We start from the raw sequence: 13,642 nt of genomic DNA on the forward strand, positions 1-13,642 counted from the left end.
TCTTGCCAATGATTCATAATTTTGTGAAGAATGACTCGGTATTATCATTAAATAAATTTCTGTCATGCATTGCCTTTGCCTTATTAGGGTGATGCTTCATATGGATGGTATGATACAAGGGTTTCCCATAACCTCCAAATCGCATTCAGCCTGCTCCTCTGGATTTAACACTCCATTCAAGGTTCATGGAATTTCTGAATTATAAGCAAGCAAGGGTTTCACTTTCAAATTGCTGCTTGCATTGGCACAAAATAGCAGCGTGAGATGGCCTTTCATTGGCTTGTGTCTGGGAAATGCATTGTCCTCTGTAGTTACTCGTACTCCTCTAGGTGTGTTTTGGCATCACCTTCCAGGAGTTACCCGTATCATGAAAATTAAAAATCTGTCGCTGCCGGTAACCCTCAACTTTTGTGAGCTTCTTGAAGTCACCGAATAAGTTCATTGCTGGATTTCAGTTGGAGTTCGCTTCTTTACCATGCGTCACAACGACGTGGATGACGGTTGTTCTCTAAATTTAAGGAGTTATTTAGGTATAGGATTAAATTAATCATTAGGCTTTGGTGCCATCTGATGAATCCATGCTGATTTCCGGGAATTACTGTCACGTAGTTTAGTTGGTAGACAACTGTTTTGCCCCCAGTCCTGGAGGCGTCTTCAGGTCGAAGTGATGTGCGTTGCATTTTGGCCGCTATTTATAGGAGATGCTGGCTGACCAGCAGCTCTCTGATTGGCTCTTTCTTGATGGCAAATGGGACTTACCCTTTTCCAAGTGGAGGTCAGGGTGTAGCCGTCCTCACGGTTGAAGTTGTATGGATTTTTTATTATTTCCACCCCTTATCTGATGAGTCGTGGAAAATATCGCCTTTCTCCTGCCAGCACTCTAGTCTGGTCGAACTTTATAGAGTGTCCGGGTTCCGACCACGCATGTTCGGCAATTGCCGAAAGACAGAACTGTTTCTTATCTGTGGCTCTTTGGTGCTCCTTGGTCATGCATCTGATGGACCTTCCTGTTTGACCGATATATGACTTCCCACACGTGCACTTTATCTCATAAACACCTTCGTGCATGAGATCGGGGATTTCGTCCTTTGCCTTAGATATTATGTCGCTGATTTTTCTGGCTGTGGAGAACCTAGTGGTTATGTTATGCTTCCATAGTAGCTTGCTTATCTTCTCAGCCTTATCTAACGCACATCACTTCGACCTGTCGAAGGTCGAAGTGATGTGCGTTAGGCATCACCCATTCGCCCATCACCAGTTAATGTGGATGGAAGAGGTTACAAATAGTGTAAGCTCCCTAATTATGGATTGATTTCACAAAAGATAGTCAACCTCTTTCCTAGGGAAAAATATCAAATATCTTTTACAATACGGATAACTTAAAATCATTCTTCAATACTAAATATTGAATAAAGTAGGAAAACAAAATAAAAGTGGCATTTATAAGTTAGTCCCGTTACCAATGCAAAAATATCAGTTTCACTTGTGAGAAAGAACAAAATAATAAACTAAATTTTCTATATATCACAGTGTTGAGAAAGGGATGGGGCTTTGAATTTTCAATTTTCCGGCAAAGTACCACCAAAGACCACATCATCCCCTTCAACTCCTGCCATCAGATATCTCACAAGCTTTACGCTTTTCATTTCCTACTAAACATAGAGTCACTTGTAAGGACTTGAGTGCTATATATTAGGGCGATTCGAAAAGTAAGCTCCCTTATTTTTTTTCATGAAAAATCAAATTTATTCTCAACTTTGCGTGCATCGCTAGAAAGGATGATCATTAAGCTATATTTCTGCATAGTGGCCTTGATAGTCAATCACTTTATGCATCCTTGTAAGCAGCTTTATATTACCGGCATCGTACCTTTCTCCCCCCACGTCGTGAAACCAACTGACGACTGCTTCTCCTATATAAATTCATCACTATTCAGTGGAAGTGTACGGTAATAAGTGTATGGGCATCAAAAACGTGCGGAAGTGGTGCTGGGAGTTTTTTGATGGCCGGGAAAACGTCCATGATAAGCAGCGGTCGGGGCAGCCGAGTTTGCCGGAATCAATGGTGGCTCCAATTGACAAAATGGTGGGCAATAACCGGAGAATTACCCTTCATGAGATAAAGGAAGGCCTTAATGAAGAGAGTGGATACTTCTCCTTGCAGGATATTGTGTTGGAGGTCCTCGGTTACAACATGGTGTCTCACCAAAGGAATGTGTTTGCATCATGAAAATGCACGTCCACATGTGTCACATAAAACAACCACCCTACTCAATGAATTTGACTGAGATATCATTGACCACCCTCCTTACAGTCCGGACATTGCCCCCAGCGACTACCACTTGTTTACTGCTCTCAAAAAACACCTTAGAGAACAGAAATTCAAGTCAGGCGAGGAAGTGCAAGAAGCCTTCGTCAGTTGGCTTCATGACGCTGGTATTCAAAAGCTGCTTATATACACAAAGTTGAGAATAAATTTGATTTTTCATGACAAAAATATAGAAGACCTTACTTTTCGAACTTCCCTCATACATAGGCCAAACGGGGATATGATTAAAAACACAGGTGGAGTAACATAAATGCTGTTTTAGAATTTGTGACCTCAGGCAATCTCACTTCGGCAAGTATCTAGGGGAAGAAAATCATGGGAGTGATTTCAACCTGGAAGTCAGAAGCCAGATGGACAAAGGAATGAGGATAGACAAGTGGGAAGAGGTGGACATCAGAAAGAATTAAAAAAAGGTTCATTTGATTAACGATTTATTGTTTGAATACCTCTCCCCAATCCTGGAAGTAACCCTTTCCTTCACAGAAAGACCCAACAACCCCCCACCCCCTCACTGTAAACCAACCAATTACCTTCCATGATGCTTAACACCCCTCTCCTCCTTCCCATCTACGCGGATCGCTACCCGACTTTTTCCCTCCCCTCCCAATCTCACCCCCTCCCCCCCTCTCCCTCGTGAATGGTATGTAAATGGACCACGACTTGATTAATTTGTTCCTGATGATGACGGCTAAGTGTTGTAACTAGTTGTACATAAATAAAGAACATTGGAAATATACATTGTGTTCCTCATTTAATGAACATGGACTTCCACATATCTGAGCCTGGAACAATTGAATACGGATATTGTTGATTAAATTTAGTGTCCCTGAACCTTATTTACCTACACTGTGGATTTGTTTGGTGTTTCAGGTTGTGGTAAGCAAAACTGCTACTAAAACAAATCAAAACAGAACAGTGGAGATGGTTAATGTTTAGATGTGTGTGAATTTTAACATTCCATGTTGTGTAATTCCAATTTAATCAAGTAGAAGTGAGAGTTTGCTATTTCAAATAACACAACACAGTTGAAAGACCAACTAAATTGTAAAAACAAGAGTGTATGTATTTCCTTGGATATTTTAACCAATGTTATTTTCTTAATGTAGGAAAAGGGAAGACTAGACAATATCATTGGTGCATCAGGGACCTCAGGAGCATCAAATTCTCCTGTCGAGCATGGCAAAAGGAAATGCATAGTTGTGATTAAAAGGGCTGAGGTAAGTAAAACCTAAGTTATATTTTAGCCAATGGGTAAAGGATGGAAATTTTGGTACAGTTTGATAAACAATTAAAATATTTGTATTTAAATTGAACTGTATGCGGAACTGTTGGTCTCATTCTGCTGAAAAGAATAAAACAATCATCACCCGGGCTGTTTTAGGGACCTTAATGTGGCTATGGCTGGGCAATTATTATCGACTTATTTAGTTATTTTATGTAGTTATTGATATCCTTGTGGTTTCTGTCAGCTGTCTCATTAGCATGTCTGATACATTATTCAATCCTGTTCTTGGCAGTTTGGTTCAAAGGAGTGCCAAGTCCCTGGCGGGAATCTCATGTTTCTTTTATCTATCACCACTGGGCTGCCACTGATTTTTTTTTCACCTTAAATTATTACAGTGTTTGTATCCAATACACCTGCTCCTCTTTTGCCATCAGTCATCTTATAGAAAAGTTGCTACTGGAGCTCCAGGGGTAGCTCAATTCTCTTTGCAGAAACAAAAAACTGGCCGGTGCACATCTGGTAGGGTCCTGGGGTCTGGTTGAAGATGATATTGAAAAGTTGAATCATTGTGTTCCATATTGTTTGGTTTTCATAATCGTGTATCATGTGATCAAACTTCATATTGAATGCTTCAGTGTGCGTGAGATGTGTGATATAGGGCCAATCAGTGTTCTGTCCCAGAATGATAGCATAATTCCTCTAATATTTTTGATTGAAACAAAGGGGCACTTACAGAAAGAATGCTCTGAGGGATCCCAAAACTCCCGAACTGAAAACCAAAAAATTGAAGATCTCTGAACTCGTTGTGGCCACTGTTTTCTGTGCTTCTTCTCTTTTTTCCTGTAGTCACGAACACAATTATGGTGAAAGCATCAACTGCCACCAATTTCATGAAATTTCCACTTTTTGATCCCTTATTTCACCAACATGGCCAATAAATGATCGTTCTGTGGGTTGGTGTAAACTTCACCTTAATGGGTAGTCAGGTTTAAATTGTGAGCTACGTAATTGGACAAAAGCAGAAGAAATAGAGGAAATATAATTGATTACATTGAGTGTGCCTGTACCTTATTTACGTACACTTTACATATGTTTGGTGTTGCAGATTGTGGTAAGCAAAACTTCTACTGAAACATATCAAAACGACACAGTGGAAATGGTCAATGTTTAGTTAAGTGTTAATGTTAACATTCCATGTTGTGTAATTTCAATTTAATCCAGTAGAAGTGAGAGTTTGATATTTCAAATGACACAACACAGTTGATACATTAACTAAATTGTAAAAGCCAGTGTGTATGTATTTCCTTAGATATTTAACCCATGTTATTTTCTTAATGTAGGGAAAGGGAACGCTGGACAATTTCATTGGAACTTCAGGGACCTCAGTAATATCAAATTCATGTGAGGACTACAGGAAGGTAAGTTTGATATCCCACACAGCTAAAGTTGTTCTCAGGATAATAAACAAAAGGATAGAGAGTAGGGCAAGTGATTACTTAGGGGATGATCAGTTTTGGTTTAGGAAGGGGAGAGGTACGCGTGATTCCATTGCAGTAATGAGATTATTATACGAGAGGAATATAGGACACAACCAGGAGGTATTTGTCTGTTTTGTAGATTTAGAAAAAGCTTTTGATATAGTGAATTGCGAAAAACTAATGAGTATTCTTGTAGAAAATAGGAATAGATTGGAGGGAAAGGAGGCTTATCCGCAACCGGTGCATGTCTTAGACTGCTCAGGTTCGAGTGAGGAACCTGGTTGGGCAGTGTTAGGAAGGGGTGTAAGGTAGGGTTGCCCATTACCACCGTTGCTGTTAAACCTGTATGCAGAGGAAATGATTAAAGAGGCATGGGAAGAACTGGAAGTAGGAATGAAAGTTATAAATCGTAAAATCAGTTGGGCATGCTAATGACCAAGCTTTATTTTGTCAGTCAGCCAAGGGGTTGCAAGCATTACTTAGTGAATTGGAAATTCAGTGTGGCAGATATGGGATGAAAATCAATATTAATAAAACAAAGGTTATGCGATTTTCTAGAAAGAAGATGGCCAAGCTTAACATTAAAATAGGAGGGCAAAAGCTAGAGCAGGTAGAACAGTTTACGTATCTCGGTAGTGTTTTGGACCAACACGGTCAAAGTAGTAGGGACGTAAGGAGAAGAATTGCGCTAGGCAAAGAGGCTTTCACAAGGAGGAGGGAGTTGATGACAGGGACTTTGAGTAAGGATGTTAAGAAAAGACTCGTAAAAACTTTGAAATGGAGCGTAGCTATGTACGGAGCGGAAACGTGGTCATTGAAGCAGGAGGATAGACGTAGATTGGAGGCTTTTGAAATGTGGGTGTGGAGAGGAATGGAGAAGGTGAAATTGGCAGAGAAGAAAACAAACGAGGAAGTACTTGGTATGGTGGGCGAAGAGACGGGTTTGTTGGGAGAAATCCTATGGAGGCAGGAAAAGTGGATGAAGGGGATAATGACCGGCAGTGGGATGTTGAAGACTGCGATAGAGGGTAGAATGTTGGGCAAAAGAGGAAAGGGAAGGAACAGGATAGGGATGATGGACGGGAGGAAGAAAGTACTCTGAGATGAAGAGGGACCTGATATAGAGTAGGATGATGGATTTTGTTGGGAGTAATAAAATGTTTGTTTGGTAGTTGTGTCCGTCCAAAAACCTACCTTAAACGGTAGATTACCTAATAATAATAATATCATTTGATCAAAATTAATATTGAATGGTTTAGTGTGCATGAGCTGTGTGTGATACGTGGGTGTAAACTTCACCTTTATGGGTAGGCAGGTTTAAATTGTGAGCTACGTAATTGGACAAAATCAGAAGAAATAGAGGAAATATAATTGATTACATTGAGTGTGCCTGTACCTTATTTACATACACTTTGCACTTGCTTGGTGTTTCAGGTTGTGGTTAGCAAAACTGCTGCTAAAACAAATCAAAACAGAACAATGGAGTTGGTTAATGTTTAGTTGCATGTGATTATTAACATTCCATGTTGTGTAATTCCAATTTCATCTAGTAGAAGTGAGAGTTTGCTATTTCAAATGACACAACACAGTTGAAAGACTAACTAAATTGTAAAAGCCAGTGTGTATGTATTTCCCTGGATATTTTAACCAATGTTATTTTCTTAATGTAGGGAAAGGGAATGCTGGACAATTTCATTAGGACATCAGGGACGTCAGGAACATCAAATTCTCCTGTCGAGCGTGACAAAAGGAAATGCATAGTCGTGATTAAAAAGGCTGAGGTGAGTACAACCTAAGTTATATTTTCGCCAATGGGTAAAGGATGGAAATTTTGGTACAGTTTGATAAACAATTAAAATATTTGTATTTAAATTGAACTGTATGCGGAACTGTTAGTCTCTTTCTGCTGAAAAGATGAAAACAATCATCACCTAGGCTGTTGTTAGTGACCTTAATGTGGCTATGGCTGGGCAATTATTATCGACTTATTTATTTATTTGATGTAGTTATTGATATCCTTGTGGTTTCTGTCAGCTGTCTCATTAACATGTCTGATTCATTATGCAATCCTGTTCTTAACAGTTTGGTTCAAAGGGGTGACAAGTCCCTGGTGGTAATATCATGATTCTTTCATCTATCACCACAGGGCTGCCACGGTTTTTTTTTACCTTTAATAAATACAGTGTTTATATCCAATATGCCTGCTCCCCTTTTCCCATCAGTCATCTCATAGAAAAAATGCCACTGCAGGTCCAGGGATAGTTCAATTCTATTTGCAGAAACAAGAAACTGGCGGTTGCACACGTGGTAGGGTCCTGGTGTCTAGGTAAAAATGATAATGAAAATTTGTATGATCAAACTTCATACTGAATCATTGAGTGTGCGTGGGCTGTGTATAATACAGATTCAATGTGTGTTTCATTCCAAAAATGAAAGCATAATTCCTCAAGAAAAAACTTGAGATCTTTCAACACATCAGCGAGACTTTTTTTTTGGCATCTTTCCTTTTTTCATTGAATCAAGAACACAAATATTGTGAAAACATAAACCGCCACCAATTTCATGAAATATCCACTTGTTTTCCATTTTTTGGGACCAACATGGTCAATGAATGATCTCTTAAGAGCAGATGTAAACTTCAATATCAAGGGTAGCCAACTTTAAACACTGAACTGGTTCAACTACGTCATTGGACAAAAGCGGAAGAAACTGAAGAGATATAATTGTTTACATTGAGTTTGCCTCTACCTTATTTATATACACTGTACATTTGTTTAGTGTTTCAGGTTGTGGTAAGCAAAACTTCTACTGAAACAAATCAAAACGTCACAGTGGGGATGGTCAATGTTTAGTTATGTGTTAATGTTAACATTCCATGTTGTGTAATTCCAATGTAATATGGTAGAAGTGAAAGTTTGCTATTTCAAATGATGTAACACCGTTGGAACATTAACTAAATTGTAAAAACCTGTGCGTATGTATTTCCTTAGATATTTTAACCCATGTTATTTTCTTAATGTAGGGAAAGGGAACACTGGACAATTTCATTAGAACATCAGGGACCTCAAGAACATCAAATTCTCCTGTCAAGCCTGACATAAGGAAATGCACAGTCGTGATTAAAAAGGCTGAGGTTAGTAAAACCTAAGTTATATTTTAGCTTGTGGGTAATGAATGGTAATTTAAGTAAAGTTTGATCAAAGAATTAAAATATTTGTATTTAAATTGAAAGCATAAAACAATCATCGCCTAGAATGTTTTTAGTGACCTTAATGTTCATTGTGCTGGGCATTTATTAATGACTTATGTAGTTATTTTCTTATTTCATTATTTTGCGTAATTGTATCGTTCCGCTAGATATGAAACATTTCACCTCATTAACTTGGCCTCCCTTGAGTTTGTGAAGTATGTAGTTGAGAGAAATAGTAGTAATTTAACCTACCGTTAATAAATGAATTAATCGGCCAGTTACACTCAACTGATTGACTCCCAGAAAAAGAAAGGACTTTAAAGGAAAATCAAAAAGGAAAGATCAAATGTTTCCAATCTTTAACCTAATTCAAGACATTTAACTCTGACGGGAAATTTTAAAAATATTTACAGAGCTTTCAAAATGTGGAATGTGAACCTGAGGTATTCCTAGTTGAGCAATTTTATTAGACTACTAAGAAATCAGTCGGGCTTTTTTTTGTTGTTTGATGATAAGGCCACCAATGTTTGTCGAGCAGTTGGAGGGAATAGGAAGTGTATTTTAAGTTTTGTTGCCAGTGACACCTAAATTCCCATGGAAAAATTACATAACTACCTCATTGAGGGAATGGTGAGAAAATATGCTAGTGATTAATGGAGGAGCTGTGGTAGTAGGTCAGGTGAACATGCCCCAGTAATATGAGGGTGGCTCGAAAAGTTCTCTGCTTCACCCACAGACAGCATCATTACTTGCATGACTTTTTTTCTCATTGTGGCACAATGAGCATGAGTAGACGCACTTAAAAATTACCAACCATTCCATTTAGAAATTCACTGTAGGTAGTCGTTTAAACAAGTTGTAATGTCGTTAGTATAGGGAAAAATAAAGTATTGTTCGGTAATAAAATTGTGCATAAAAATGGTCAGTTCTGACTGAAATTCATACAAGGGCTTTAAATATGTATGGGGACTTTTCTCCTTCAAATTTCACCGTTGAGAATTATGTGGCTGATAGCAAGCATTGATATAAAACCTTCCAAGAGGAGCCAAGTGAAGGACGTCGAAAAAGTGCCACCATACCAGAATAAATGAGCAAGTGTACGATATAGTTTTGAAAGATTGACATACAAACTTGTGTGAAATTGCTAATGTAAATAAAGTAGGTATATCAAAAGACTGAGTTTGTTACATTTTGCTTGACACATGGTGCATGACAAAGCTTTAGGCAATATGGGTGCTACACGTGCTCACTGTGGATCCAAAATGAATCCAGACAACACTTTCCAAACAGTGCTTGGCCCACTTTGCGAAAAGTAAGTGATTTTCTGCATCGATAATGGCAATGGATGAAACATGGATTTTCCAATATGCATCAGAATCCAAACAACAATTCATGCCAGGGGTATGGGCTGGATCTTCAGCCCTGAAGAAGGAGAAGACCTTGCCATTGGCAAAAAAGGTCATGGCATTGTTTTTTTGTGATGCAAAAGGATTTCTGAAGGTAGATCACCTTGAGAAAGATAGAACAGTAACTGGGGAGTTCTATTATAGCCTTTTAATAATACTGGATGCACAAATACATAAAAGCAGACCTAGTTTGCTTGGGGATAATCCATTGGCCATCAGCGCAAAGCGCCTGCCCACAAAAGTCTCTTGGCAATTGGATAATTGAGGGATTTGCACTCTGAAGTGGTTAAACATCCAGGATATTTCTGGCATTTGACTCCCTCAGCCGACCATCTCTTCTGAAAGTTCAAAAATTTCTCCTGTGGTCAGCATTTCCCATCCAATGAAGAAGTTTTAGTGGCTGTATAAGAGTACTGTGCTGCACTTCCACAAGAAATCCGCAGAAATGGGACAATGGCGCTGTGACACCACTAAACACACTGCATTAATATTATAAATCAAATTAAGTTGAAAAATCGATCAATTTTGGAATCTTAAATTGTCATGTTCATCATACGGCTGAGAAACTTATCACCCTTCTTTGACAGACTTTCCAAAATAGTCGAACTTCAGAGGGGTGCAAAGCTATTTCACCCATTGGACGCATTCCTTATGTTGACTGTGGCATATGGAGAAGCTACCTTGGACCGAAGCAGCGTGTATTGTTGGTAGAAAATGTTCTCAGAGGGCCAAGGAGATGTGAACGACAAAGAGTGTGCTGGACCCCCGAGCACGTCAACAACAGACGATAACATTGATGAAGTGAAGAAAATAGTGTTGGCCAATAGTCGAATCACCTTTAGAGAAGTTGCTGAGGACCTAAACATATTGATTTGCTCGTAGCATTTGATTTTAACCAATGATTGGGCACGACACGGGTTGCTGCATAATGCGTACAAAAATTGCTCAATTTCTACCAAAAAGAGCAACTCATTAACATTGCTAATGACTCTGTCCCCAACCACCCAAATTTGCTCCAGAGGGTCATGACTGTTGACGACTAATGCCCAGGCTTATGGTTATGACGTGGAAGCTAGAGCTCAATCATCCCAACGGAAGCTGCCGCATGAGCCAAGGCCCAAAAAAGTGTCCGTTGAATGTGAAAGTTTTGCTTACAGGTTTCTTTGATTGCAGGGGCGTGGTGCATCATGAGTTCTTGCCACAGGGTAGAATGGTAAATAAGGAATATTACCTGCAAGTTATGCACAATTTGCAGGAAGCAATCCGCCACAATCGCCCAGATTTTTGGGAGAACAAAAATTGGCTTTTGCATCATGACAATGCCCCTGCTCACACACCATTACTTGTGCGCAAAATTTTGGCCAAAAACAACATACTAATGATGCCACAGCCACAGTATGCCCCAGATCTGGCCCCTAGTGACTTTTTTTTGCTCCCGAAACTGAAGAGGCACATGAAAGGACGACGCTACGCTACGATTAGCGAGATAGAGACCACATCGAAGGAGGAGCTGAGCAAGATCACAAAAAATGATTTTTTGAAGTCCTTCGAGGAATGGGAAAAACATTGGCATAAGTGTACGATATCTAAATGGAATTACTTTGAAGGGGACACAATGGATATTCATGAATAAATAAATAATTTTTGAAAAAACACAAAAGTTGCGATACTTTTTTGAACAGACCTTGGATATTTTTGAGTTTAACCACTTGCAAAAAAATTAAGAATATTTTGCTATGCTAAAAATAAAAGCTGTTGTAATTTTTTTTGTAATGCAATGGCATTTCATGTTTCATGTTCAGCTCTGGAAGTACGGATCACAGGAACATTGCTGTAGATATCAGGAAATAAATATAGACCTGGGAAACCCATGCAGTAAAGCTAGAAGCACCGTTGAATTGAGTTTTCATAATGTATAATTTAATTTTTTTCAAGATATTGCTGATTCTTCATGATGCTGAGAAGAAAAAGCTTTCTATAAAAGTTACAATCTTGGGCACACTCATGTATGCAAGGGAACGTTCATCTATCTTTCATTCAATTGCTTTTGAAATCCCTTGCATCACTGCCTTGCTATCCTCAACAAAGTATCTCTTCCATTCATTCGACATTGTTCTCCTGTGTGGATATGGCTGAAGGGGGAACAAAATAAACACACAATAGTCAACTGAGCCATTCATCTCTAAAGATTGACAACAATAATCACAACCTTTTGCTTTCAATATGTGAAAAAATTGATAGAGTGGGCAATATGTTTAAAAAATACGCAATTGAAAAGACATGGTACTTAGATAATTTGATTCCATAGTTAATTTAAATGTGATGCAAGTGATTGCTAATCCAATGTATTGCATTTGAATGATATTAACTTGTGTTATATTAGTCTGAAATATTTTTTTTCTATTATTTTGTACCCATTTCAACTGAGGATATTTTGGGTTTTTGAAAAATAATTGGCTAATTTATGATTTTTATTTGGATGTTTTGTCGGTTATAAGAGGGTTGTCATTTATCTTTTAATAATCGAGTATTATCTTTTAGTATCGAGCAAAAAACAAGTAAATTTATAGTTGGAAATTGTATATCTAGTCCATGACACAAGAGGGTCAAACTTTCTGATGGCGTCTCAAGGAATTAGTGTTGTCAAGACTCAAAATATAAATAGTAACCCTCATAATGAAAACTTCGTTGCAATTTTCCACAGTTAAAACTTTATTGTCGACCATGGTTTCGATACACTGTATCATCTTCAGGTGAGGAAAATACAAGGAGAAGGGTTATATATACAAATTACAAGAAGGGGTGGCAGGGGAGGAGGGAGCGGGGGGGTAGGGGGGGGTATTGTCATAAAAAGAGAAAGGCAGGAAAAAACCCAATTGAACCCCCGAAGTGCGGGCAGCTCACTCTTCGGGGGGAGGGGGGGGGGGAAAGGTGTCGTCATGAAGGGCACTGAGGGAAGTTAATGGACAAAAGTGGGGAGGGGCAAGAGAGGAACTGAATGTCGTTAAGTAGCTCTATCTTCTGATTTCTCCGTTGGATAATCTCTAAACTCTCGAGAGCGTCCAATTTCTTGCTCTTTTTGAATTTGTGCAACGGCTTAAATTCAAAATCCGGGGAATGGTTCTTCTCCAAAAGGTGGGTGGCAAAGATGGATGTGGTGTGGCCTAACGTATAACATTTCCGATGCTCCTTGATTCTTGTGGCGAAATTTCGTCCAGTCTGTCCCACATAAGTCGCATTACATTGGCACTTTAGTTCATAAACACCACACTGTTTTTCGATGTCAAATTTATCTTTGTTTAAGCAGAGTGATTTGGATATGGAAAAAGGGGTGTAAAATGAGACACGGAATTTATCCTTGGGTAGAATGTTGGCAATTCTATAGGACAAAGAGTTTGAGAAGGGGATTTTGCACCATTTACGCGAGGGGTTGGAGTATGGCAGGAGGGTTGTGTGGAGCTCGACGGCACTTTTTCTCAGTTTTTTCCTTAATAGGGAATCAATGAGGTCGTCATTGTAGCCATTCCTCTCTGCGATGAACTTGATGGTGGTGAGTTCTCGGTCAAAGGAAGTTTTAGGCATTGGAATGCTAATTAATCTGTGAAGCATGCAGTGGAAGCTTGCCAGCTTATGGGAAATGTGATGGCAAGAATCAGAAGGAATCACTAGGTCCGTATACGTGGGTTTCCTATAGATGGAAAAGACATGTTGGCTGTCTTTGATTTCAATCCCGAGGTCCAAGAAATTTATTGACTGGTTCACTCCCATTTCCATAGTGAAATTAATTGAATTATGCCTGTTGTTTAAGAACTGCACAAATTGGCACAACTGCCTTTCACTACCACACCAACAACATAGTATGTCGTCCACATACCTATACCAATAGACGATGTTCTTAATGAGTTTTTCATTGGAATCAAACAGCTTTTCTTCAAAAAAGTCCATAAATACTTCGGCTAACAGGGGAGAGAGAGGGGAGCCCATGGCAAGACCGTTTTTTTGCTTATAGTATGTA

General features: G+C 39.0%; 1 protein-coding gene across 3 annotated transcripts in view; it reads left to right on the plus strand.

Annotated features, from left to right (window-relative positions):
* The window catches only part of LOC139694844 (serine-rich adhesin for platelets-like), a 48,695-nt gene that overhangs the window by 33,188 nt on the left and 1,865 nt on the right, over nt 1–13,642 (plus strand). For all 3 annotated transcript variants that reach the window (XM_071593366.1, XM_071593368.1, XM_071593369.1), the window contains 4 exons: nt 3,435–3,545; nt 4,894–4,971; nt 6,702–6,812; nt 8,054–8,164. In XM_071593366.1, coding sequence (XP_071449467.1) covers nt 3,435–3,545; nt 4,894–4,971; nt 6,702–6,812; nt 8,054–8,164 — 411 coding nt within the window. The remainder of the gene's footprint in view (nt 1–3,434; nt 3,546–4,893; nt 4,972–6,701; nt 6,813–8,053; nt 8,165–13,642) is intronic.

This window comes from Hetaerina americana, unplaced genomic scaffold, assembly GCF_022747635.1.
Source record: "Hetaerina americana unplaced genomic scaffold, ioHetAmer1.1.p SCAF_57, whole genome shotgun sequence".
NCBI classification, from domain to species: domain Eukaryota; kingdom Metazoa; phylum Arthropoda; class Insecta; order Odonata; family Calopterygidae; genus Hetaerina; species Hetaerina americana.